This window comes from Polyodon spathula, chromosome 25, assembly GCF_017654505.1.
Source record: "Polyodon spathula isolate WHYD16114869_AA chromosome 25, ASM1765450v1, whole genome shotgun sequence".
In the NCBI taxonomy this organism is placed as follows: domain Eukaryota; kingdom Metazoa; phylum Chordata; class Actinopteri; order Acipenseriformes; family Polyodontidae; genus Polyodon; species Polyodon spathula.
Genome location: NC_054558.1, coordinates 14,963,461 through 14,989,947, shown reverse-complemented (window position 1 = coordinate 14,989,947; position 26,487 = coordinate 14,963,461). Strand labels below are relative to the sequence as shown.

The 26,487-nt window shown below is 39.1% G+C and overlaps 2 protein-coding genes across 4 annotated transcripts in view; both read right to left on the bottom strand.

The window, feature by feature from the left end:
• The window catches only part of LOC121299752 (tetratricopeptide repeat protein 28-like), a 394,301-nt gene extending 385,715 nt beyond the window's left edge, over positions 1-8,586 (bottom strand). For 2 of the 3 annotated variants that reach the window (XM_041227758.1, XM_041227759.1), the window contains exon 1: positions 8,278-8,585. In XM_041227758.1, coding sequence (XP_041083692.1) covers positions 8,278-8,307 — 30 coding nt within the window. In that variant the 5' untranslated portion in view covers positions 8,308-8,585. Of the gene's footprint in view, positions 1-8,277 lie in introns of all 3 variants that reach the window. The other variant, XM_041227761.1, reaches the window with a different exon arrangement.
• A 3,393-nt stretch (positions 8,587-11,979) lies between these two features.
• LOC121300372 (mitotic-spindle organizing protein 2-like) lies at positions 11,980-25,574 on the bottom strand. Its single transcript, XM_041228948.1, has 5 exons — positions 25,505-25,574; positions 23,689-23,879; positions 23,074-23,222; positions 18,261-18,446; positions 11,980-13,498 (listed from the first exon to the last, which is right to left on the bottom strand). The coding sequence occupies exons 2-5, from the start codon at positions 23,871-23,873 to the stop codon at positions 13,335-13,337; spliced, it is 684 nt and encodes a 227-aa protein (XP_041084882.1). The 5' UTR covers positions 23,874-23,879; positions 25,505-25,574; the 3' UTR covers positions 11,980-13,334.
• Positions 25,575-26,487: the final 913 nt, after the last annotated feature.

The window sequence follows — 26,487 nt, the reverse complement described above, 5'->3', positions numbered from 1 at the left end:
ACCCCAAGTAGAAAGACAGATACTTCACGAATAGGGGCTCAAGTCTTTAAACAAAGCGAAAGTCATTCGCATAGTTTAAACGGATGGAAAACGCAACTGTAAATGGAACTTTCTTTACTTAAGTTTCCACTTCTCTCCTAAGAACGATGTCTTTGTGGTTTCGAAAGCCAGTGTATGGTATGCATCTTTTCAGCTGTTCCTGTTAAAAGTTATCTTCTTTGTGTTGTTCTGGGTAAAGCACCGATTGTGAAAAACAAAATGACCACCACTTGCATTTGAATTCCCAGCAAACACAATTATGGACAAAACCTAAGACTTGCAAGGTATGGGTACCACTGAGTTGCCCTGGGTGGCACTTTTAGTTGTTTATTTTGTGTCATTTGGTCCTGGGGCTCTCTCAAGCAGAGACTGAGTGTGTGGTGTCTTTGTGGGGACTAAACTCATTTGTAACAACAGTCCTATTCAAACACAGCCTTCACAGATAAAGGAATGCATGAGAGGCTAGTGATATACCATGCTTAGCAACAAAGTCATGATATTATGTTTTGCTTACTTTTTAGGATAACTGCAAATGAACCAGCTGTAACAAAATACTGTCTATAGTCTGCCTTTGTAGCTTAAAATACTATTACCATTTTGGAAAAACACAGTTGCTTTTTTTTTGTTGCTTTTTTATGACTTGTTGCTGCATTTTCTTCTGCCAGTAGTTCTAACTCAGATTTCCCAATCTTCAAACATTGTCCAGGAAATCTAAAATGGTACCTTATCTTAAAGGATTTCCAGATGGGCTGCCCTGACTATACGCAAACAATATGAAATCCCACTTAATATTAAAGACTAACTTGTGATATCACAACAGTAAGGGATGCAGTCCCCACCTGTCCTCAGGTGTCCTCTGCATCATCCCAGTAACAAAGCATGCCTTCCAGGGACACAAACACCAGCAGCTGCACCCACATACACTTAAAGAATTACAGAGACAGACAGCTATAACACAGTTACATAACCCTAGAGAAATAGCTCTCTACAAACCTCATTTCACACCATGTTTGAACACAAGTCTTCAGGAGGCGAAAGGCTTGGGACATAACCACTTAATACCCCCACAAATCTACACTATAGTGCCTTGTAACACACACCTGTTTCTGCTGCCTCCAATTAAGGATTGCTACGGATTAATCTTTCCTGCTGGTGTAAGCGGCAGTGTGGGTGGCAATCACGTCAGGACAACGGGAAAGGAAACGGGCTGTTCTGGGATGCTTCTGTGTTGTGTTATTTTCTTAGTTTGTTAGCTGTGTATTTTAAATGTTTATACTTCTTAATTTGCTTGTATATGTCGCTGTGTCTTTTCATCTGTAATAAATAAAAAAATAAAAACAGCACAAATCAGCATAGCAGCTCTAATCTGCCATGGTGTTTCTCTACAGAGAACCCTGATCACATCTTCATCTGAAGCTAACTAGCTCAGAGTGGTGTATACCTGCCCGACTCTTCAATTAGAACAGGATTCCACAGAACTGCATGCAGGCTGTTGAATAGGCAGCTCAGAGATTGAGGCTCAGCCTCAAACCTGTCAGGCTTAAATCAGACTTCTTGTTGTGAAGATCCACTTTGTATAGCCTTTTCTGTTTCAGTCATCACATTCTGGTGACTTTGAAAGCCTCAATGTAGCCTCATTCGATGTGGTATTTGTTACAAACCCTAGTGGCAGAATGCTGTAATCTACAGATTAGACATGCTCTATAAAGTCAACTGGTGTACTTTTAAAAAGTCACCAGCCTGTGAAGACTTAAACAGAAATTGATATACAAAGTGAATCCAAATATATATGCCATTGTTGAGCAAATTAGTCACTCAAACAGTCTGAAACAACAGTAGCGGAATCCAATTGCTGATACAGTGCGTGGAGACCCATTTACATTGCCAAACAGAAAGCACCTGTCCTTTCCTACCATAAACATGCACTGCTGTTTGTCAAAGTTTCTCCTCTATCTCTGCTCAGTGTAACTGGCCAGTGGGTCATCAAGACAAACCAATTACAGAGACCTGAGCTCCAGGCCTATCAGTTTAGTGGCTCCCACGCTGCTGAAGCTATTTCAAAAGCATCTGGAAAATACTGCAGTGTAAAGTTCATGTGATAGCCCAGCACAATAGAAGAAATATTGCAAAAACCTGTTGAGCATTTGAAGCATTCACAACTGGTCTGTTCACCACTCTAGCAACTGAAGACTCAGACAGGAATGCAAATCAGGAGACGACAGCAGGAAGCTGGCACGAGATGGAACAGTTCCTATTGCATGCTGGACATGTCTTACTGGACAGAAACACCCATGTCGTGCATATGTTGCCAGTTTTAAGATTTTTGCAACATTATAGGTGTATCAGTGGGGATTGACAGAAAGGAGATGACGGTATCATTTGAAGAACTGACACGAAAAGTTTCTGCATCACCTGCATCTGATGGGATTCTGTGCATTGTGGATTTGAAAAAACTTCTCTGCAAAGTATCTGACATGGACAGTGAAGTAAAAACTGAAAAGCACACCGCTGGAGGCAGCGGAAAGCACTTTGGATTCAGTCTGAACCACTTAACTGCACAGCTACACAGCTGAACACAAGGTACAGACAGACACAACACTTCCAGCAAGACGGAAGTTACTCAAATAGTTTGTATATTTTCTTATGTTTTTTTTTTTTTTTTTATTGCACAAGACTTTTAATGTTTTCTTCAGGGAAGAGGTTGAAAAAAGAATACTGTTTGGCATTCATGTTTAAGATGTGTTACGAGCCTTTGAAACTGCATACTGCAGCTGAGCAAGCGAGTTGTCTAAGTAAATGTGTCTTGAAAAATGAGAGGTAAATATTCTCCCTGCTGAGAGCAGATCATGTGTAAACTTGAATGGGTTGCAGCACTCCAGAACTGGCAGATTTAGTAAGTGTTGAAAGAGAAAGCCTGATCAGCCCACCCTGGAGGTCAAGGGGCCAGCTGAATCTATTCGAAAGGCTTCCTTTTTGTCACGGTGTTTTACCATTTTTGTGTTTTGAACTCCAAATTTTACAATAGCCAACAGCGATACTAACATTCGTCCAGCGGCCACAGAGTAAGAACACCACAAGAGGCTCCTCTCCATGTTCGATGAGACGAGAGATGCAGGCATAATAACAGGGCTCAATTTGAAGGCTTGTCCGTTTGCCCCGGACAGTAAAAAAATTCTGTAAGAAAGCTGCCGCTTCCTGTATTGGTGTGAGCCAGCATCTATGCAGTGGTAGTAGCTGAAGATCATACAGGCACTGGGATGCCCCTTCTGTAATGTACATAACAACATACCTCTTGTGCTTTACAAATCAATTTGCAGTTTAAGTCAGCCTATTATGGGATGGACAGCGTGTCCCGCAGACAACTGTACCTCTGTGTGGGAGTTTACAAAAACATACTTGAGTCACAGGAATGCTTAATCATGTGCTTCGATGCTGTTTTATTCCTGTTTTATTATCACATCTAGATCTGTTCTAAAGTTCCTTTTTGGCATACATATTCACATGTATACTTATTTTCAAGGTACAAAGTAAGGAGAAGTTGTAAGCCTTGATAAAAACCCTTCTGCAAGGACAGAGGGAGACTAAGGAGGTGCCTTTTCTGCCAAGCGGCTCCACACTCTCTTGTACAGACCACCCTCCCCATTAGCAAGAGCTCTGTTCATTTGCTTATTCAGTCAGGAGCACTGCCAGCCAAATGCACCTACTGCAGTAATGCTTCTGCATAGTAAAGAAGCACTGGTGGCCTTTGCAGTAGGCACTGACACAGTAGGACCTAATCGTCAAACTTGCCTACTGATCTAATCTCAAATTGTAATTCAAAGTGAAGGTAATGCTTTGCTTCAGTGCCTGCTGCAAAGAGCTCTGTCCAAGATGTTTTACCCAAGCTTTGGTCCAACCCCGTGGCAGCCTGCCACACACTTGCTGTGGCCGTTGTCTGTACATATGATAGTAGTAGTGTATGTATTCATTTTTGGCATTGGAAATCAAAAATTAAATAAAAAATATATATGTACGGTATAGAAGAACAAAAAGAAAATAAATGGATAAATAGACTAGATACCATGATGCCTGAAGGTTTAAATAGAAAGTAACAGTAGATTGTTACATCAATAGCTATATAGTGAATGACATGACATTAGATTTAAAGAGAAATAAATGTGTGGTTACCACGGCATCAAAAGCCTACAAAGGGGATCCTGAGTGGCGCATCCGCCAAAGGCACTTTGCCCGGAGTGCAGGATGTGCCCTATAGCTTGGAGATCGCCAGTTCAAATCCAAGCTATGCCACTGCCAACCATGGACAGGAGTTCCCAGGGTGGCAGCGCACAATTGGCCAAGCACTGCCCAGGTGGGGTAGGGGTTAGGTCGACTGGGGAGTCCTTGGCAGCGACCCCTGTGGCTGGCCGGGAGCCTGCAGGCCAGCCTGTACACTATACATTGCTGCATGCTCCTCCGATGCTGTAAGTTCTGAATATGAAGAGTGAAAAAAAAGCAGATGGCTGACAGCACTTGTTTCAGAGGAAGCTTGAGTGCTTGTCTTCATCTCTGCTGAGTTAGTTCAGATCCTATATATTGAATATATGCCAGTTTATTCCGTTTGCCATTAAAGCCTGGATTTTGGGTGGATTTGATGTTTCGGCCACAGTGAATATTATCGATTTGTTACAGACTTTAAATTAGTGATTTGAATCCAAACAGTACTGATAAACACACACATCAGTTTTACTTTGTGAAATATTTTTACTGTCTGTAATAATTGTGTGCTTTTTTAATTTATTTTTTTACAGTGGCTCTTACACATTAACTGCCAGCTGTATCTATTGCTCTCCTCTATATCATGCTAGCATTAAAAAACTATAATCACTTTTACTGCATTACGACACTGTGGTTGTGTCTGGTGTATCACTAGGCTTTTACAATATGACTTTCATAATGCACTAGATTATACAATTTTTAAACCACAGAACAACAAACCCTCAACTCTCATGTTCACTTTCACCCTAATTTGGTTCAGTAATTAGCTACCTATTATTACCAAAAAATAACGTGCACTGTTATTAACTCCTCAAACTGGGGTTTGCAGAAAGGGTTCAAGGGGTCTTGAAACAACCTCATGTCTTACTTGTATACCTGCTCAATCAGCTGCTGTGAGTATTTTGTAGAGATGTGTTATGAACGTCTACATGATTATGAATAATACACCATAATGTTAATGTTATATCAACAGATTGAGGTATTTCTACAATATATTATATAAGGGGGAATAGTCACTACAAAGGGGGCCCCAGTTAGAAAACATTTGAGCGCCGCTGCTGTCAATACATGGCTTGTGACAATTGGACAAGCAGTTCTGCAAACTGAAGGGTCCGATATGTAATCCCCCCCCCGGAGAATTCAAATCATGCTGTAGATGTGTTTTTTCTAGTTCTAAAAGCACAAACAGGAATGTGAAATCGTATTATGAAGTGGAATAGCACTGAACGTTTGGGGGTGAGGGGGAAAATGGGAAACACAGGGAATGTTCTTCTGTAATAAACTGTTTTATTGTTTTTTATGTTCCTATAAAAGTTTTATCACAATAAAAACAAACAAAAAAAGAACTGGAAGAGCTCAAGAGGGCATGGATGAAGCCCAGGTTGTACATTCAGACTCCACGTTAGGGTTTGGAATAGTGTGTGAATTGAGTGCTCATGGAAGGGGAGCGTCAGCAGGCCCGTTGCCATAGCGCCCCCCTACACAGCTCTGCTAGCGACACCCTCTGCCAATCCTGGGCCTCTCTCAAAAAGGAAAGAATGAGAGGCCAGTGCCAACTAACCACCTAACCCCCTGCTACCCATTTTATGAAATGTTTCAATTATTTCAATTTTATTTCAATTTCAGTACCGTCACAATGTTATTTTTGTTTTAGTTATTTTCGTGTACAGTACATGACAATATATGGCAAATCATATCCGAAGTGTGACAATTATTATTTTTTTTTTTACTGTCCATTTTGCCAGTTGTCAAAAACATAATTATACTTTGTTGACAGATGAAATTATGTATTAGTCCATAGATGACAAAGAGAAGGAGATGTGATACCTATCTTTAATACTCTCATCTAAAGAAGAGACCTTTGAAGTCCTGAAAGCTTGTGATTCATTTTTGTTTAATTAATCCAATAAATGCATCACATCTCCTTCTCTTTGTCTATAATTATACTTGAAATGCTGCAAATGCTTCCCAAATTCAGGGCTGCACACACTGCTGCCCCTGAGGGCCTTACACTCTATTGGAGGTGTTCGGCACTTATAATATCATGTGCCTTATAGTACCCCTCGTATGCGTACTTCAAAAGAACTGCAAACACAATGATGAAGGCCTCTATACATTCTTATTTCACTAGAGTTCTTTAGTACCTAATATTCTATTACAAACAACACCCCCCCCCCCCCCCCCCCCCCCCCCCCCCACCCCTGAAATCATACAAAATGCATATCTATGCAAAATAATTGCAGCCCAGGTCACGCTATAATTAAAACTCCATGCCGTTTGACATCCATAAAAACACTGGTCTGCTCACTCCACTGGCTCCCGATCACCGCTCGCATCCAGTTCAAAACTCTTGTACTCGCCTACCGATGCCCTGACCAGACTGCACCCAGCTACCTCCAGAACATCATCTCTTCCTACACCCCCGCCCGACCTCTGCACTAGAAGACTGGCTGTACCTCCTCTACACTCTCCTGCTTCCAGAGCCATCACCTTCTCCACCCTCGCCCCACAGCGATGGAACAACTGTCCTATGTATATCAGGACTGCCCAGTCCTTCACCACCTTCCGGCGCTTCTCAAGAGACACCTCTTCAGACAACTCCTGAAAAACTCTTCCCTTGTGCACAATATAGTTTAATGCACTTTAATGCTCTTTAATGCACTTTAACTTGTCTGCACCCTGTTTTACTGTATTTAATCCTACACTGAACCCATCTGTAGTATTTTGTATTTCACCTGCACTCTAACTAACTCTGACTGTAACTGTCAGCTCTGCTATCTGCTCTTGAACTGCCCCTATATCAAATCATACTGTGTTTTTGTATTTGCTCTTATTAGGACTGAAGTCATTGTATTTTGTATATTGCTCTTAATTGTACTGCAATTCTTGATATGTATTTTGTATACAACTGTAAGTCGCCCTGGGTAAGGGAGTCTTCTAAGAAATAATTAATTAATTATAAATAATAATAATAATAATAATAATAATAATAATAATAATAATAATAATAATAATAATAATGTATACAGTATTTGAGTTTGTTTTTTCCATTTGGAGCCAGTGCAAGAACATCTTGTCTTAATGCATCTTGTATTGTAAAACATGTGGCCTCAAACATTGCTAACTAATGATTAAAACACACGTTAATACCACTGAGATTGTACAAGCAATGTTATCACTGCCTTGCACCTTGAAGCCCTTGGTTCTTGGCTATTTATATTTTCTATTTGGAATATGAATGTTTTAAAACTCAACCCTATTTATAGTAGCGAGTGCTTTCTAATAACTTAAATGTGCTGTAGTTTAAACCGACACTAGCGCAGTCAAGCTGCAATCAAACTATGCGACCCGCAGCACAGGTATCACTATGCAGCTGTTTATTGCGCTGTATTTGAAATATTTGTATATCCTGCATTACTGTTAAATAAAAAAAAAAAAAAAAAAAAAAAAAACACAAAATAGCACGCTAAAAGAGAGATTACTTATAATAACGCTAAGAGATCGTGTACATTGACGATTAAAGCATTTGGTTAGCACCCCTGTAAAATAAGAATATTTCTTAAAATATATATATATATATATATATATATATATATATATATATATATATATATATATCTATAGAAGGGGTTTTCTGTCAAATGATCAGATATGGCCGATCTTTGTGTGGGCAGATAAAATAAACCCGTGAGGTTAAAACATGTATCACTCATTGGTTCTGCCTACTCTTATTCGTTGCTTCTTTTCTGATTATGAAAGGTTTGGAGACATCTGTATTCATACGAAAATAGAGTACTGGAAAAAAAAAAAAAAAAAAAAAGAAACTTCTGTACGTTCAATGAAGTCTCTCTAATTTAATAGCCACACGAACTAAAGGAAAGTTTTGACAGAATTATAACGCCGTATTTTGTAAAGGAAATATAGCGTGTATGTGCGTAAAAGAAGCACACCATTCGCCAGAAGAAACAATTGCAAAGTACTTACCTTTTCTTTTCTTATTGCCTGTTTCTCCATCCTGGTTGCTTCTTGCTGTGGTAACCAGTTATAAAGAGTTTCAGCCCATGTTACTTTTCCACGTCAAAATAAACAGTTTATTCGCCGCCGTTCTGAAGTAAGTGTTAAAAACCGTTATCCTGTGAAGTCTGTACACTCCTAAGCTTTTCTCCGGGAAAAGTTCGCCATGTTGTGCGAGTTTTTTTTTTTTCTTGGCTGTGTTTTTACAGCAGATTCTTTCTCCCTCTGCAGGCAGATTAAAAGGATATGGCCTCAGCAGCGCAGGTTTCAGATGCTAGTCTTAAACAAACAATGAGACCAGGCTACTGGAGCTGGGTTACGCGCACTTCCAAAAATAACGGAAACCTCTTTCTCTGGTCTTCTGTTTAATACTTACACTGTTTTTTTTTTTTTGCTTCCTTAAACAAGAGGTGCTATTGTGGTAGTAGAAGCTGTAGTTTCCCACAACATTTACAAATTTACACTAAAATATAGGCTTAATCCTTATGTCCCGTTTACTTCAGTTTGTCTATTTATATGACATAAATCCTGCCTTACCTGACGAAAGAAATGAAAGCCTTTACTATGGCAACTGGTCAATACAATGGTGGGTTGGTAAATAATCGTTAGCTGTAGTATAAATATATATATATATATATATATATATATATATATATATATATATATATATATATATATATATATATATATATACACACACACACACACTGAGTGTACAAAACATTAGGAACATCTGCTCTTTCCATGAAATAGACTGACGAGGTGACTCCTGGTGAAAGCTATGATCCCTTATTGATGTAACCTGTTAAATCCACTTCAGTCAGAGCAGATGAAGGATAGACAGGTTAAAGAAGGATTTTTAAGTCTTGACACAATTGAGACATGGATTGTGTATGTGTGCCATTCAGAGGGTAAATGGGCAAGAGCCTTTGAATGGGGTATGGTAGTAGGTGCCAGGCGCGCCAGTTTGAGTGTGTCAAGAACTGCAACTCTGCTGGGTTTTAAACGTTCAACAGTTTCCCGTGTGTCTCAAGGATGGTCCACCACCCAAAGGACATCCAGTAAACGGCAGGCCAGTGTCGAAAACGGCTCATTGATGAAAGAGGCCAAAGGAGGCTGACACGAATTGTGCAGAGCAACAGACGGGCTACACTTAGTCAACTGACAGTCCAGTAGAACATTGGTGCCGAAAGACCCATAAAAGAACGCACAACTCGTCGTACCTTGACACGAATGGGGTATGGCAGCCGACGACCTAACAGAGTTCCACTTCTATCAGCAAAACACAAGAAACTGCAGTTGCAGTGAACTAAGGAATGAAAACACTGGAGGATTGGAAAAACATTGCCTGGTCTGATGAATCCCGGTTCCTGCTGTTTCACACTGATGGCAGGACTAGGGTATGGAGAAAACCACGAGTACCATGCATCCATCATGCCACGTGTCAACATTGCAGACTGGTGGTGGTGGTGTGGTGGTGTGGTGGTGTGGGCTGTGTTTTCATGGCACACATTGGGCCCCTTGATAAAAGTGGAGCAACGTTTGAATGCCACAGGATATCTGAACATCATTGCCAATCAGGTGCATCCCTTCATGGCAGCAGTGTATCCATCTCCTAATGGATTCTTTCAGCAGGATAATGCCCCATGCCACAAGGCTAGGATTTTCCAGGAATGGTTCCACGAAGATGACAGTGAATTCAGCTTACAGCAGTAGCCTGCCCAGTCACCAGATCTCAATCCAATTGAGCATCTGTGGGATGAGATGGAATGAGCTATTCGGAGTAGAGATCCACTACCAGCCAACTTTGACAACTGTCGAACTGTGGTAAAGTTGGAGTCACGTTCGAATGGACACCTGTGGAACATTCAGAGGTACGAGTCTACTTACTCCCGAGGCAAGACTCCCGGTTTTATGCTTTTAACTCCGGGTGCACGTTGAGTTATAATCCTTCCCAATGGTTTACCAAACATGTTAGACACGCACACATATATATATATATATTATAATATATATATATATATATATATATATATATATATATATATGAGCTATAACATCATATATGTTATCAGGAAGCTGGTCCTCCACTGTTCCATGGTCTGCAGCCCTTGCCAGCCAATCCCTGTCTGTTGCACGTTCTTCCATATCATCCATTCTCCCTGCTTAGCCTGGGACACAACCTTGTCACATCTCATCCTCGCCGCCTGCCTTTGCACTTCAGTGTACCAGCTTCCTCCTTTCAGCTGGAGCTGCTTTGTGCCTCTCAAGGGAGCAGAACTGAGTCCAAAGCCTCCTCTTCACTCTTGTAATTGCTCCATGATTATTATTAATTTTTTAGCAGACGCCCTCATCCAGGGCGACTTACAATTCTACAAAATATAACAGTACAAAGTATCGTATTACAAAATATCACCTTAAAAAATATCACATTACAGAGAATAGCAGTTATCAAGTACAGTAAAATCAGTAGAAAATTTAAATAAGAGCAAAATAAAGAATACAGTAAATTACCTTTAAGGGCGAGTTTGACTGAGAGTAGTTAACATATGGTAAAAATATGTGCTTATACGAGTAAAGTCCAGTATGAGCACGTAGTAAGTATGATAAGTGGATGAGAATGATTTCAAATAAGAGCAATTACAAAAAACGTGAATACGGATACCCATAAGAGTAAAATCAAGTGCCAGATACAGGAATTATAATTATGATATCACTGATACGAAGGGCAGCCTTTGCATCTTTCACCCATCCTTTGCTGCCCACTTTCTCCCAGTTCTCACTACTAAGATCCTCCTGAGACAATTGAAAGCTGGTGGAGATTGGAGAATACAGGCAGATGTTGCTACAACTGCCCTTCGACTTGACATTGTCCTGTGATCAGTCTCAGCTCGCCTTGTTCTCCTGGTGGTAGTAACAGTGCCATGGAAGGATTCTGGACTGCTGAGCTAGCTGCCGAGGTGGAGAGTCCAGGTTTATGCAGTGGAGGTGGAACAGCAGGGGTGGAGATTCTGGGGTCATCCAGTAGATCCATGACCTGGCTTCTCAGAGATATTCAATTCAGTGGACAGGAGAACAAAGGCTATATCCGAGGAGGCAGAGAAGTAGTAACTGACTGGTTGAGGAGGAATTTAACGTCAGTGAAAAAAAATAGATGGATAAGGTAAGTAATCTGGGCTGGGTTGGGTGGGGGTGGAAGCGTTGGTGCTGGGACAGGTGTAACAGGGCTAAATCTACAAAACACCAAAGACTGAAGGTGCCCATCTGTAGATCCCTGTGAAGTTCCCCACTCAGGCCATTCCAGACAGGGTGGTCACCCTATGGTTGATCCCTGAAACCAGCACCATTGCCGCTGTGTGCTGATGTACCAGGGAGGCCACAAATTGGCTAATTATTGAAGCCAGCATTACACTCCAGCCAGTAACACTGGAATGTCCTCGTTACCTGGCAGAGAAAAATCACTGGAGCCTCATATATGTGCGCAGATGTTTCAACGAAGCTACATCTTAGTTGGTCCCCACCACTACAATCTAATTTTATGTTCACAAAAGCAGAGTCCAATATGCTGCTACCACCTTTGATCTACCAGGAAGTCTGGTAATTCTAGAATTTAAGTAACCACTGTGGTCAAGGTGTATGGAAGAGAAGAGAGGGACCAGGAGTCAAAAGCAGTAATGTTCAAGGGTCTTTATTAAGCAAAAATGAATATAAAATGTACAAACACTCAAACGCAAGGCAGCTACCCTGGGCGGCAAACCTAAAACCAAATCTGGGACAACACAGCAAGGGACCCCAAGAGGCAGTTAGTTGTAACCACCACAGTGCCCAAAAGAACCAAACAAACTATCAAAACTACATACCCAAACATGTGGCACACAAACACAATCAAGTGAAAACTGCAAACAAGTATACATAACAAACTAATATAAAGCAAAACTGTAAAGGAGCGAGAATGTGAATCAAAGAAACCCCTAAACACCGTGCTCTTTAAACAAGTCACTGCCTCCTGCAGGTTCCCAGTACATTAAAGAAACTGCCCAGAAGAGCTGCCTTTAGCTTTCCATGTAAAAAGACAACTAAAATGCTAAAAGTATAAAAGACACTGCACTGAATGTAAAAACACAAAGGTTTAAAATGGTCCCGTTTCCACTAGTCCAAATAACAAGCGTCCAGTTTGTCCAGCAGTCCACACCTCTTTGAGTGTCATGACAGCCTCACTCAGTTTCGCTGTTTACAGACCCTGTGATTAGTGATTGGACTGGTTGATTGTAGTTCAGCTGCTTCGTTCTTGCTCCTCTGCACTCCCGATCCCGTCCAGCTATATACTGGCAGACCCGTCCCAGTTACAAGGTATGAGCCAGCAGTCAGACTGACAGAAACCCACACACATAACTTTGCTTGTACCTTGTATTCAGTCAATCCCCCCACTACACCTGCCTCTCAATTACTTCTTAATCAAGAGATTGGAGAAGAAAGCTTATGAATGTATGATTGCGTTAACATCAACTTTGTGTTGCTTTAAAAATAATTTTAAAAAACACAAGAACATACAGAAGTGTTTATATAAATAAATTGCTCCGTGAGCCTGGGGAACAATGCATTGTCAGGTGTCAGGGTAATTTCGGTAATATTTCTGTTTCTGCTGCTGTTCCCAGTCTGGAATCAATGGTGTGGAGGTGTGGAATAATTACCAGTGGTAAAACTACGAAGCAACAGAATTGCAACCAGCAAAAACAAAATCTCTTTACAGCTAGTTTGTTTTTCCTCTTACAGTTGTTTTATTTGTCTTATTGAACACTCCTTGTGCCGTTACACAACATGATGTCAAAATACTGACTTGAGCGTGACTGGCTAGACAACACGACCTAAGGGCTTTGTTTTTAAACACACTGCTAAATGTTTGTTTGGTTTTTTTTTTTCAGATGTTGACGTATTGTCCAATAGAAATGTCTGGTGCCACAGATAGGTGGAAGCGTCAGTCCTTGGAGACTGACCGTTGCAGCGCAGAACTGGACGGTGCACTGTAATTAACTGGAGCTGTGCTGTATGCCACTGCTGCTTGTGCTTTTCCCAGACTTGTGCAGCCTGGAGGCGCTGGGCTGTCGAGGAGCTCGCTGGCTGGAGCCGTCACGCCCACTCCTTTCTGCTGTGACCTGGCTGCCACACACAGCAGGGCTTGGCTTGTTTCTCACTGGGAAAGAAAACAAAACAAAGCAGGACAGAAAAATAACATTTAGTTTGTACATGTTCAGTGTTTTGTTTCTAATGTTCTAATGTCACGAATGTACATTTGTTCCCCACATACATTTTTCCTTGAACCAGCATTACCTGAAGCATACTTCTACAACACAAAAGTCAAGGTATTTCATATTAGAAATGAAATTGATTTGTTGTTATAATTAAGTAGCCAAATATATTAGAGTTTGTTAGTTTTTAGAGTTCAAATTTAATTTAGATCTAGCACTGAATCAACACTCACAGACCTGTCCCCTTGTTTACTGTACTGGGGCCTAACTGGAATGCTCTCTATGTACCTGGTAACTCATCTACCCAAAATGCGAAGATGAAAAAGAAGATATGTTATTTTTTGGGTCTAAAGTTGTATATACTGGTCTGGAGTTCTGTGCTCCCTCAGTTTTGATCTTGCACATAAAGCTATCCACAATTACTTCTGAGTTCATAGTCAGCACAGTTCTGTGTTAATGATTTTCCCAGAAATTGACAAGTAGTGACAAGACATGACAAGGTAGTAAAACAGAAACTACTGTAATATGGTCTTAATACAACTAGTGGCTGTTTTGTACTTAGCTGACATGTGTTATATTTTGTTTTGCTGCTTGTAAAATTGCTGTTTGTTTTATATCAGATATTGCTGTTTGTTTTATATCCTCTGACTTCTCTTGAAATTCTGCATAACCATTTCTAATGTATTTTGTGAAAATATTCTATGATCCCTTATGGAACAAGGTAACAACCACCCACTCAAAGCAGTCTGAGTGGTATGGCATTTCTTACCTTCACCAGCTTAAAATTGCATTTAAATATAGTTCTCATAGAAAGTTAATAAAACGCAGTAAAAACACCCACAAACTGCATGCCAACTTACTGCAGAAGCAATCAGTCACATGATGCCTAAATTCAGTGCAATACGAAACTGATTCTCAAACTATCTGTACTACACTGGTAACGGAATTTAACGAAGAAACAGCTCTTAACCCTAACCAAGACAGCGGTTAGGAGACAATTCTTTACAAAGAGCAGTGATGGGATGGAATGGGTTACTTAGCCATGTAGCTGATACAAAATCATGAGGATCAATTTAAAACTTTAGATCAATCAGCTACTCGAAACCGGACAGACACTGATGGGCCAAATGGGCTCCTTTCTTTTGTGAATTCTCATGTTCTTAACTCAATGCGTATGCAGTAAATAAGGGGGCATACATACCTGCAATACGAATATTTAGATATATCACTATAATGTGCGCATATCATTTTCACACAGAACAGACACTGAACTCTGTTGTGTGGCTTAGCCAGTTGAGTTTGTGGCTGTTTGACCCAAATCAGCAATAACGATCTGCTATAGTGGGCATGTACTTAGTATCGGTAAGTATCCCACGTTCCCTTATCAAATCTAGCATTTACACAAAAATCCATTGCATAAAGCAATGAGGAACAACAATGACAACAGAGGTTGTGTCTGCAGTCTGGCAATTCAATATTGGACCATTCCACATCAAATGGACCAACGGTCCCCACCTCACCAGATTCTCTTCATATCGCATATGGAAGTCCTGTACCTGGAAGTGTTAGCTCCCAAAATATTAGCTCTCAACTCTTATTAGTTTTTAAGTTGGCCCCATATTTCCGAGGTCAGATCTTTCAGAGTATTCCAGGTATCTTCTCTGTTTAGAAACTCCACCTACACAATGCAGGGAGATCAGCGTGTGGATTCTGCTCAAAACCTTTACCTGAGTACGCCCAGAGAAAATGTCATCACAATTGAATATGCACATCATACAGTATATGCAAAAACTTACTGAGACAGACAGACAAACCAGGAATCTCCATGTGTCGCTAGATTATGATAAACTCAACAATTTAAGACATAAGGATGGGCGTAGCAAATTTTGTCAGAAACTGACAAGGGAATCTCTAGATAAATGAAAAAAGTAACAAGCACACAGGCAGTGTCAGGTTTACTAGATTTTGCAAAACAGTTTTTAAAGGGGAACTGTACTCAAAATAACAAGGCTCTCTAAATGCTCTGTATACATAACAAATGCATCTCGCTGCGCCAATTTTGTTAAAAAGTCAAGCGTTTGGCCAGTATTTCAATTTGTTTGTCAGTTTTCTGGGTCAGCTGGAAATGCAGGCCACAGCCATACTGGATCCTTTCTGGCGCTGCTGTTACGTCATATCATAACAAAACAATGGCTACATAATATAGGAACGGGACATCGGCTCAATAGAATACTATGAGTGACTATAGAGCGAGCCAACGACAGGGCGGCACAGAGCCAGTGAGGTACTAAAATAGCGGTTTAAATTTTGGGGGAAATGATGCAGCTCACATTCATATGCACCTCTAAACATGTTTGTTAACTGTTCATTGTTTCAATGAAAGGTTTAAAGTAAATGCATTGAGGGTAAAACATTTTTAAAAAGTGCAATTGCAAATCATAGAAATTAGAACATTCTGTTTACTGACAGACACAATACATAACTGCACACACAGTGAATCAGAAGCTTCACGCAAGTCCAATACTTTGAAATCCTGGTACTCATACCGAAAAACACTTTACAAACAGATCTATGTATTATACATACAGTCCAGTATCACACAACAAAATAGAGAGAATGGGATCTCACATTCACTACTACAGGAGTGGGGATTCCAAATGATTTGTCAGTATCCCCCTGTTTAGTTTTCAATATAAACATGTTTTTAATTCTTACTGAACGTGTTCAGAATGTATTGGACTTGCTTGGCATGGAGAAATGAAAACCAAAAAAGCAGCAAGATGTGTGTCTATCAGAACTTAACACTGCACCAAAGATAGACTTGAAACTAGAAGACACACGAAACAGCACAAGTAATCTGTTGAAAGATTAATCTCCTCTCAGCTATTACACAGTTAACAAGGAAACAACAGCCGTTTATTAGTTTATCACTGATGTATGCAGAGCATCCTTGGGTTGAAAAGTTTGTGTTACAAACTACACAGGTCAAAAAAGCCTGCTTACCAATTGCCTACAACAATGCTCTCTCCAGGATTCTTTATTTAATTTGCAATTATATGCATGCTAAATTTAAAGTGTTGTGCTAACTGAATATCTGTGAGGAAGAAATAACCAGCAACTAAAATTGATTTGTATTAGAACGATCCATCACTAATTTTTCAGCAATGGCTGCAAAAGGCCATTTTTAAAGGTCCTGATTTAAAAACAATGCTGGATATTTCTTCCAAATAATAACAAGCAAGGCATGTTTTGACAAAAGCATGATTATGAAGGCTTGCAATTATGTTTGACATTCATACAGTATATGAAGTATTTTGCACACACAATGGATTCCATGGAGAATGCAATATTAAGAGCAACAATCAACGCTCTCAGCCCATCCCTAACAGTCAGATCACACCAGGAACCAGAAGCTACAAATTCTGACAATTCCTTCCACCTAAAATCCAGGAAAGCCTGTTCTTGACCACTTTATCAGTGTGTCCTAAAAACAAGCAAATAGGGTGGGCTGCACTTAGATTTTTATAGAAATTGTAATCTTGCTGAAGTTAATAATCAAGTAATATGGAGGTGTGTGTATATATTAAAAGAATTATACAAAACAGAACATTATCTTTATTTAAGCCACAACATGTGTGAACTGTTGTGAATAACTGGACGATCTTCAGAGGTGAGGTGTACACAGAATCTTACCTGTGCACTGTTGTCTACTGTTACTTAATATGTCAATACAGTTCAGTTTTAAGAATAGTATGAGGAAAATAAAGGTTCAGAATTGTGCACTGTTGGGAAATGTCTCTGTTGATAGAAAGCCAAACACAGAGCTCCATTTCCTAATTACATTTTATAATACAACATAATTTGTTCACCTGTTTGTAAGCGATTAGGATTTGAGAAACTGACTGAGCATCTCTATAAACCTGCTTGTCTCCTTGTCATTGCAATATGGAACTATTTTATTAGACAAGAGGTTAAAGCTAATGGAAACAATGTTATACATTCTATAAACCGTGTGTGCATTGAAAACATCTGTAGGCTGTACAAATACAAAACACCATGTAATGAAAAAACTAAAACGATAAATTAATGTAAAAAAGAAAAATTGGGGGAAGAAAAAACAACAGAAATGTGACTTTTTTAAACAAAAAAACATCCCCTGTGGCATAATCAATGGGTAATGCCTTATCAGATTAAATGGTTTGTTAACATGAAGTAAACCGGATATTAAAAAGTTCTGCCTCACTGACACTATGTCCAGCTGTTATATCAATGAAACAACATGGCAGGGAAATGGTCTACTGTACACCACGTTATGGAACGTTATGAAGGCTCCCTACAGTTACACTGTAGACACCAAATCTGGTAATGTTTTTGGCTAGATTGTAATTACTGTTTACACTTAGTTTACATGCTTTACATCCATGTTTTTGTATACTATTTTCAATCTTTTTAGAAACTGAAACGCATACTTAGATTGTCAAACAACTAAAGACAGCCACAGGGTTGAACCCACAATTATCCACCTCCTGGTGCTAAGAGAAAGTAATCTAGCCGTTTTGTCAAAAGTGTTCAAATCAGTTTTCCTATGCCTCTTACTGATCTCCTAAATGTATTGGCTACTTGGCTAATGTAGCCTGGAGGTAGTGTCTGGTTCCTAGTGCAATACCGGTCTGTACCAACCCCAGTAGATAAACTAATAAACAGAACCTGTAAAGGGTGTGAACAGGCAGCAAGAAAACTGGAAGGAACCAGGGGGACCTTGAGAGAGAGGCGAGCAAGCATCAGCCGGACTGCAGACCACCATCTTAGTGGTTAGTCTTGGAGGCCGAAGGGAAGAGGAAAAGGAGAGTGGTGCAGGGATTTTATTGTTCTTGGCAGAGACAAATGATTCTTCTACTCCAGGAAAGAAAAGAAACACAAAAAACAACACATTAACAAAGAAAAGGCAGCTACTGATGAACTGCACTGTTACATCAGCTAAAATGAGACTGCTTTAAATCTATTGCTTTCACTAAGACTGATACTTCCACATAAAATGTAACTTTCTTTAGCAAAGAAATCAGAATGAAAAGAAGATATTATCCAGTTTGATAGTATATACTTTGAAACAGATACTTTACAGAAGAGACTGTAAATGAGCTGTGCTTAAAAGCAACATAACATCTATATATATTACTTTTTTAATGCTGCATAATTTGCGAGTTCACAGAAAATATTGCTCTTTTTAGTTTGGGACCCGTTTAGAATAATCCACCCTCTGTTTCTGCTTTGTGAGGAAATCATTATTTTGTATAGAGACTCCTAACTTGGCCATTCCCAATAGAAGTCCAAACAAACTTCACATTGATCATCGATCAGTTCAAGGTGTAATTAACAAACATTAAAATTACATTTGTATTTTTTTTTTTTATATATATATATATATTTCCTACAAAATTAGATATAAAATTGGTCTTCGTTCCCTATCATTCCCTGTTTGTGCTCAGATCATTGTCTGCCATGTTTACTAACTATTATTCCAGATGGAATGAAAACTAACGTGTGCAACTGTCATTTCTGTTTCCTCAGAAACTGTAATTTTCCATAACCAGAGGACAGAAATTACAGCTGTACACTCCAATTACTCAACAGAAAAACATAGCGGTCAAATACCAAATGGGCTGTACTGAACTACAGAACAGCGCGCCACAAAAAACACCACGGTGTTGTGGGAAGCAATTGAAAAACAAAATGCTTGGTCAATATAGTCAAAAGTGTAGAAAATGTAAACGTGCAAACACTGGAGCGCCACCTTGTGAGTTGTGAAGGGCGTCACCATACAAATGAGTGCCTGTTTTATGTTAGGGTTTGGGTTTCCTGAGCCCTGGAAAAAGAATATTAGGTAGCCAAGTAAATTTTATCACTAAACTATAGTTCAGAGTAGAGCTTAATCAGAATGCATTTCTGCATCAAAACTCCACACAGAGTGGCAGGTCTCAAAAAATAAAGAAAAGGACGAGGTGCCGGTAAGGAGGCTCTGTGGGGCTCTGAAATAAGTGTTGCTACACAATGTGACTATGCTGCCTGTGTCCATTTTCAGGGAGTACGCAGTCATGCAGAAAGTTCTGTAATTGCTTCACATAGGCTTTTGTGTTGGTTTCTTTTTGGATTGCTGCAAGTCCCCTGCAGCAAAATTGCACCACAGACGAGGCAATGCTAGACAAGATACAGGTCAGACAATGGCACGTAGCTGCATAGCGCAAAAGGGCTGAAGAATAGCGGACGAAAGAAGATTATCGACAAGCTCATAGATTTGTATACGGAGCATGAGGTATTGTACAGTGTGATGTTGAGTCAATGAAAAACTGCTTCCAGAGACAAATGGGCCAGAGGCTATTGTGGTTTAGAAACATGAAGTTAATATGCTAACTCATTATTACTGCAGTAACGGTTCTACAGGATGGAAGTTTGATCATTAACAGTTTTGGAAATATGGCGAGCGGTTAAAACAAATAAACAAATGTTTGTATAGTCCACCTGTTTTCTGGAAGGATTCAATTCTGTTTGTTACAAAATGATCATCAAACAGCTTGTCCAGAGACCTTCAATTACAGGACCTAGCTGTTTGGTTCTAGTTTTGTAACATGTCAAAGTGAAGGGTAGGACACATGTCAAAGTGAAGGGTACTGTTATATACTTGAGTAGCTTTCATAATAGTAAAAACAAAAAGTCAATTCAAACAATTTAGGAGATATGAGCAACAGAAGGAGCGGCTGTGGATTTATAGAAATATCAAATGTCCGTTCCTAAAGGGAGAGGGTATTAACTACCTTGTTTACAAATTAGCGTCCTAGTCATATAAGATCCTGATGAAAAAGAATAGTGCAATTGAACTAACAGCTTTATTTCCAATGCACTCCAAGAAGTATATATATATATATATATATATATATATATATATATATATATATATATATATATATATATATACAGTAAAAAAGATTTTTTACAAATTCAGAACAAAAGCAAGAGCTCTTTAGCACAAAAAAAAGTGTGCTGGAACAAACATGGAATTTTTATGTAGGATAGTCTTTCAGGATTCACACAAGCATTTGAATACTTATTTATTTGAAAAACATTATCAAAGCCATTGGCAGAATTGTATTTATTTTAATCAGAAACAGACCCAGATTGGCTCATTTCCCAAATCTGAAGAGGCGACTTAGGTTGAGATCACAAGGCAAAACAAACGCATATTTCTGGCGGACATGTTTTTCAGCTTTTGAATACATGTCAAGAAATGTTCGATCAAATATTCGGATATTTGTCCCGGCACTACAAAAAAACAAGGTTAGCATTACCAAGTTCACTATGGTTAACAGAGTCTAAACATGAATTGTATTACACGCCTACAGTGATATGAAAGAGTTGCTTTTGAACCACTAAGTCAGACTACACAGTAATGGCCTGATGTAGTCACAAAAGGAGCAATGTAGGCTGTCACTCGTGTAAAACTGATTGATGACCACTTGATAGAATCTGACAATGTACAAATATCAAGAATTAAAAATAAACACATGTTACAACTAGTTTATTGTGAAATATTAAAAGGAAAAGTTCATGGTAGCATACAAGTCTTACTCAATTCAGAGTAAACCACGAGTTTCTGTTTTATTTCTGGTTTCGTGCGCTCTCACAAGATTATGATGTAGAGGCCCCAACCCCTTTTCCACTTGAATCCTCTCAGCCTCTAAAGGTACATACCTCCGCACAGGTGAGCACTTCCTTTCCTGTTGTTTAAGGTACTCCAAATTGTATGTGGGAGTATACTAGTCCCATCACTTGTACATCAGCTTAACTGATAGTTTAATAATTCTATCAGAAATTCTAGGCTACATGTTTTCTGTTGGTTTGTCCGCTCAAAATCCTGTATGCCTTTATAACTGCACCTGTCTTACTTCTTCAAATCATAAGGGCTATGGGATTTGTAGATCGGGTTATATTGTAGAGAATGGGTTCAGCACCAAAAGGTCTTCTTGTATTATTATTATTATTAGTAGTAGTAGTATTGATAAGTTACAGCACTACAATTAAACAATTTAAAATTGCACTGATCACCCACACCTGAAATTAATATTTGCTAACTAAATATATTCTTTTGAGAAAGATCCTTATTTATTTGACTATCTATATTTTTTACATTACGTTAACTCAGCTGTTTTAAGAGATCTGGACTGCCCAGCACAGAAAACTAAAAAGCTTACATTATAAATGCAATTTAAATTACTGTTCCTGCTTTTCGATTTTACAACCAACTTCAAAACTAATAAACATGTATCACTTTATAGGCCGTTTCTGTTTATTTGGTACAGTAGGCATGATGCACTACTTCAATACACAAAATGTTTATTTACATTTCTACAGCCGCAAACTGGTAATTAGTTGACACAGTCAGTAGCACTCCTTGAAAAACCACTAGGTGGAGCAAGTGAGTCGCAACAGTGATAGAAACTCAAAGATGTATGCCTAGTTATTTTTAGCAAGACACAGCTCTGGTCATTAGGTTTTATTTCCATATTTCCATATGCAGTAAAACAACCACTAATATTTACAATGGATAACAAAAAAAAATAAAATATGGAAGTGAATTTAAAGTAGATGCTGTAATCTGCAAACCTGACCTGCTTACTATTATTATTGGTTACTGGACAATTCAAAGGGTAAATATGAATTTCCTCATGATTTATTGTATTTGCTCATTAATCAATATGCTACAGACACTAGACAGTTGTGATGCAAAAACAAGGATGCATTTCACAACTCGCACAGGGCTGATTGTTGGGTTTATTTTGAATATTTCCAGATCATCAAGCATTGCACTTGTAAAACTGTCAAAACAATTTACAAATGTTTTCTTAGATTTCGAAAATATTAAAAACAGAGGAGGAGGGAAAACCGAGTTCTGTAGTGGTTAACTGTGTTCTTTGGCTGGTTTTGCGCCATTTCATTCATGTGCTGCCAGTTAGTACTTAACACACACATGAGCTGCTTGCAGAAAAAAATCTATTTGCTGGCATATTAAATCAATTTAAGACTTGATAAGTAAGATCTGATCTACATTGCACTGCACAGCACGTGTGGATGCAGTTGTGACTGGCTAGTTCGTAAAGGCGAGAGCTCAGCACGTTAGTTTCAAGTGCCAGTTTGATCAATGTTCTTATGGGCAAAATAAAGTTTGCAGCTGTGGTCATGACCACTCTAAATTAGTTTCTTACGGTGTGGTAATGAATTTATTCGCTTTCAAACGAAGCCTGTTACATACACAGAAACACACCACCAGTTAACACCTCTATGGCATGTGACAACCGAATCTCGCGCCAGGAACAGCAAAGCCTGTCATGGACAAATACACTGAAGGCAAGAAGGACCAGGGAGCAGACAGGAATACACACTTTGCGTTTGTTTTGAAATGTGGTGCTTGTATATTAGTATGAACTTTTCCTTCAATATAAAGGGCGGAGTTGCTAATGCTTGATCTAACCTCTGGGCTCCGACGTGGCGCTCTGTATCCCAGTGGAGGAACTCTCTCCTGCAGAGGTATCAGTAATTCTCTGACCAACACACATTGCTTTGAGCATCTGGAACACTGCCAGGGGGGCCACATTCATCTTTAGCAGATCCACAATGATCCTGTTCAGAGAACGGTACGAGGAAGGAAATGCACAGTATAAAAACAATGTTACAGTACACTGTTAAATAATCTACCAGTTACTTCTACTAAAAAACAGCAGGTCAGCTGAATTGTCAGCAATATTACAAAAAGAACATGGAAATTCATTGAGCAGCATTTACAGACGATCATAATTTTGTACAATAACAACCCTTTTCAAAATATTTCAAGAATTATAAAGATGCAGAATTCAGGTCATTGTCCACTAGTAAAGCACTGCTAGGTTAAACAGAAACCCTAACCCTTAAAGGCTTTAGTTAACCAGTTAAGAACTTCCATTTAGGGCCATTAATGCTGAAGGTAATTGTAGCTAAAAAAATTAATTATACAAATCTTGTGACACTTAACTTGCACATCACTAAGTTAAAGTGTGTTTTGGGTCCGCTATAAAACTTCAGCCTATAGCCTTTCCACTGCATCACTCACTTGAAGACCTCCTGATCCATTGCAATATCTGCAGCCTGTGTGAGCTCAAACAGGTCTGTCTCCTCTGCATTCAGAACTTTCTTTTTCTTCATGGCATATTTCTGGACGTTGACACTGACTGTGGCGACCAGTGGCTGGGACTCCAGACCTGAGGCCAGTGTTGATGGCTGCTGTGGAAGAGCCATTGGGACCTGAAAAACAAAGCTGTTATTAGTTAATTGATTTAATCATCATGGGGGACATTGACTTTCCAAGCATCAACTGGGATAACCCCACCGACTGTGGATTCATAGCTTGCAAAGGTGGAATGACAACTGATCAGAAATGTCCCTACTAGTGAAAGAGCTACTCAAATAACCTCAGGGTACAGAAAATATGGGATAGCGGAATTACTTGAAACAAGTGACCACAATACAAAACAGTAACATCGTGAATTCTGGTCTACAGCTTTACAGAACACAATTTGGAAAGAGTAAGACCAAATTTAGTGAATCCGAGACATAATGGCATAAACTGTAAAGTTTATTTACAGAGAAACATCCACGAAAAATATCTGAATTGCCTGCCTTTATTGTTTAGTTCAGTGTATGGAATATCCAGGCAGTAACGTGTCTCTGCCTTCCAAACTGGTCTCAGCTGTGGAGAGTTTATTGAAAACGTTACATTTGTTTACTTGGAAAAGTCAGAGTGTCAGACTAATTGCTGGTGCAATACATAACGATGTTTAAACATATGATTACAAAAAATCAGGGCAGTCTATTATTTACAAATTCAGGTCACTGGTATGACCAGAATGATAAACGAGTACATAGTTAAATACTTACATTTTTAATTACTGTTTACTTTTGAGTGATACGAAATAATGTTACTATGAAATAGTGTAGGACAAAACATATGTCTGCAAAGCTTTCAATTCAATTCAGTGCTGATGTGTGTTTAATGTTAAATGTTCAACGTCTTCAAATAATTTCACATTTCATTCAAATTGGCAAAACAATAAGCCTACACCGGTAGTCTATTAGTAGACGCTTTTGCATATTTTCAGTTACACTTTTGTGTCATTCAACTGCACTCTTTCAAAATAACTACACAATATCAACATTTAACAGTAGCCTTTATCCTTTATAGCTACCAAGTCTCGTCTCATAAACGGTAGCTAAATACTGTATATCAACTTGTTCCTACGTCATACATTAATTTGTATTCATTGTACCTGTAAATATACAATGTGGAGAGATGTGTAGCATACAAAAAAAACTCCTTCCTCACTGGAAACCGCCCCGGATTGAAACCAAACGTTCACTTCCGCCGTTGCAGTCTCTTCTGCCATTCGAGACAAAGAGAATCCCTAAACGCAAATTCTTGAACATCTGTCAAATTCAGACTGTAATGTTTATTTATTGGGAAATGAGCGTCCACTTGTTATATGCAAATGGTAAAGAAAAACATTTAGTCTTGAAAATTGTCACGTTCTTTTCACACTAAATTTGCGCAGTCAGACGGCCGAGCTGCGCTGCCGGTTGCGGGGAAGACGAGGAATTATGTATTTGCTGACCATAATAAATATAACCAGGAATCCAAATACTACCACATTGACAGTGGAGAATGCTTTTGATAAACTTTTTTAAATGATTTAATCTGTGGTCTAATTAGTATTAAATGTATGCAATTTAGTTTTGTAAGAACAACGCTTGCGGCTGGTTTCATAGAACCGGATAAATTCTAATCTTGCATTCCTTTATCTAAAACAACATTGCTTTAGGTAGTCAAAAATGAATGGTAATCTAGTTCCGTGAAACCTGCTCTTGATATTTACCAGGCGTAATGTGTACTGCTGCACCAGTCGGGCAGTCGGCAGCTGGAAGCAGCCAGCGCGGGAATATGCACTAGAATACAACCCCATTGTTATGTCTGTCATATGCCATTAGAGGTCGGTATATACCACGAAATGCTGAGCAAATCGCAGCCAACACTGTCTTTTCAAGCCTACAAATGCCCCAAAATGCTAAGAATGTGGGTTTAATGCATGTCATTAAACACACATACATAATTAAGTACTGCCCAGAAATAAAATACTATAGTTTACACACGTGCAATGTGCCATCGCTGGTCTGTTTTTATAGTAAAAGTAACTACAAACATTATAGTAAAACTATAATTGCACTTGGGGAATTTGAACTGATATTCATTTGATATTTGCGACCATATCATCTAGACTTTTCAAACCAACTTTAATGTGAAGCAGATCGGCTGTGAATATATTCTCAACCTTTGTTATATCTATGAACCCTTGCTTTAGCTGTGAATAATTTACATTGTCTTTTAAGTGGATTCCATTTGAGAAAAATTGCCTAACTACTGCAGTACCAAGCAAGGAAGAGAGGAGGTACAGAGGAGACAGTCCCAAGGTTGTGGGATTAACACAATGAATAGTGCTAAACATGGCGTGTGTTACGTTTAGAAAGAGCATTACCATACAGATGCATGACTAAGCGAAGGCATCGCCCAGCTTCCACTCTCAATTAAATGTAGTTATAGATTGGCGCTCCAAGACTGAGTGCATTATTGAACATCGAACAGTAAACCCTCCTGTCAAAGAGAAAGCTGCTGCTTACTGAGGCGTACCTGCTATGTGAGCCTCAATGCACCTTTATTGTGTTAGCCCCACTCAGTCTTTCAAGCTTCTGAAGCTGAAAATGTGTTTGCTTTGCAAGAGCAGGCGGATGTACAGTATTATCCTTTTAATGTTCAAACTGCACACAAAAAGTAGTGCAATGCATCAAAGGGAACACCTTTTTT